The following is a 1,685-nucleotide window of genomic DNA, read 5'->3' on the forward strand; positions in this document are numbered from 1 at the left end:
TCAGCATCTGGTATCTCCAATTTTGCACATGCTACTTTGAATAGCAAAAAAAGAAAAAGAATGGCATTCATCTTTTGTAGCAGAGAAATGAACGAATTATTTTGTAAAGAGCAAGAGAAAGAGATTTGCACCAAAAACTGTTCAGTATTCTTTACTTTATATACACAGTAGAGATGCAGTAACTGTCATTAAGTGTTGAGCACTAATCAACTGGTGATTAGCAGTGAATATCACTGAACAGCATTAATAAGCACCTACTGATTACTGTATGGTAGTAAATTAAAATAATTATTACTAATAACTCTTGTCAAAAAATGAGAACGATGTTCATCTTCTGCATTAGATAAATGAACTTGGGTATTTTTCAAAAAGAAAGAGAAATTATATAGTTGTAATAAACTGTTTGATAGTCTTTTTTAGTATACAATAGATAAGCAGTAACTGTCACTAAGTGTTAAGCACTAATCAGTAAGCATTAAGCAGTGAATATCAGTGACTAGTGACTGAACAGCATTAATAAGCACCTACTGATTACTGTATGGTAGTGAATAACGGTTATTATACAGCTAAAAATCCATTAATTTATGACTTAGTCAAAGATTACCAATAAGAGTTCTTTGAACTATTGAAGATTTAAGATTATTTATAGTCAACTACAGTACCATTATGTACATGTGTATAATGTACAATTTTTTCCAGAAATTTTTATCTTTATACAGTAAGGAGAACAAGGGGCTACCCAGCTTATTAAAGTTAATGCTAAAATAATATCGATACTCCCGCCAAACCACATCAAAATAATCAATGTTATTATTAAATTATTATTTTATTCAAATAGTGCAGTATAGTAAAAGATAAGATATTAATAGTAACCACCCATATAACTAGTTAATTAACCATTATAACTATTAATAACCACACCCACAAGTGATTAACTCTTAGTCAAATAGTAATACACAGAGTAACTAACTACTATTAAAGCCACACCCACTAATAATAAAGGTACAGTGTATTCACGAGTTTCTTGTGTGCGGAGATTCTCTTGCATCAGCTGGACTTTAGCTTGTAACCTTGTAGCTCTCTCTTCTCTCAGTCTCCTCCTTACTTCAGAGGCTTCCCTGGGGAGGGAGGGAGAGGGAGCAAGGGAGAGGGAGGGAGGGAGAGGGAGGGAGAGGGAGGGAAAGGGAGGGAGAGGGAGAAAGAGGGAGGGAGGGAGAGAGAGAGAGGGAGGGAGAGAAATTACGAGAAGAGTAAACTTAGCAAACAAATGTACATATACTTAAAGATTTGGCTACAGACGACTAGTTGTACATGTACATATTATGATTTAGTATCATAACCTAAAGATTAACATGCACAGTTTAATTGTAAATATTTTAGCAATACACATGTACATGTACATATACTTTATAATGATTACATGTATACTATATATTATATACTGGATATTTACTTTATTCTTAATTCTTCTGATGTCAGTTGTTTAGGTGTTGCCTTATCATCAACCAGTCTCTCCAACTCTGTCAGCTCTCGTATCAAAGCCTCTTCATCATTAGAACTACCCATCACCACCTTCTCCCTCTCCCTCTCCTCCTCTGGTTCCTTCTTTCTCATTTTTACCGGCAGAGGGGGCGGAGTCAAGTCTCTTGGAGGTCTTACGGGGGGAAGAGGAGGGAGTTCCCCCG

General features: G+C 35.4%; 1 protein-coding gene across 1 annotated transcript; it reads right to left on the minus strand.

The window, feature by feature from the left end:
* Positions 1-807: 807 nt before the first annotated feature.
* On the minus strand, positions 808-1,679 carry LOC109589586 (uncharacterized). The gene is made up of 2 exons (XM_020005641.1): positions 1,454-1,679; positions 808-1,118 (listed from the first exon to the last, which is right to left on the minus strand). Exons 1-2 carry the CDS (start codon positions 1,612-1,614, stop codon positions 932-934), a joined length of 348 nt encoding a protein of 115 aa, XP_019861200.1. The 5' UTR covers positions 1,615-1,679; the 3' UTR covers positions 808-931.
* Between the last annotated feature and the right edge of the window lie 6 nt (positions 1,680-1,685).

The sequence above is a fragment of the Amphimedon queenslandica genome, unplaced genomic scaffold (assembly GCF_000090795.2).
Source record: "Amphimedon queenslandica unplaced genomic scaffold, v1.1 AMPQUscaffold_11159, whole genome shotgun sequence".
Taxonomy (NCBI): Eukaryota; Metazoa; Porifera; class Demospongiae; order Haplosclerida; family Niphatidae; genus Amphimedon; species Amphimedon queenslandica.

What these genes read in the sequence shown, in the direction of transcription:
- LOC109589586 (XM_020005641.1), bottom strand. Translation starts at nt 1,614, where the DNA reads ATGAGAAAGAAGGAACCAGAGGAGGAGAGGGAGAGGGAGAAGGTGGTG. An exon ending in TCAGAAGAATTAAGAATAAA is followed by an intron (nt 1,119 to 1,453) that starts GTAAATATCCAG and finishes CTCCCTCCCCAG; the next exon opens with GGAAGCCTCTGAAGTAAGGA.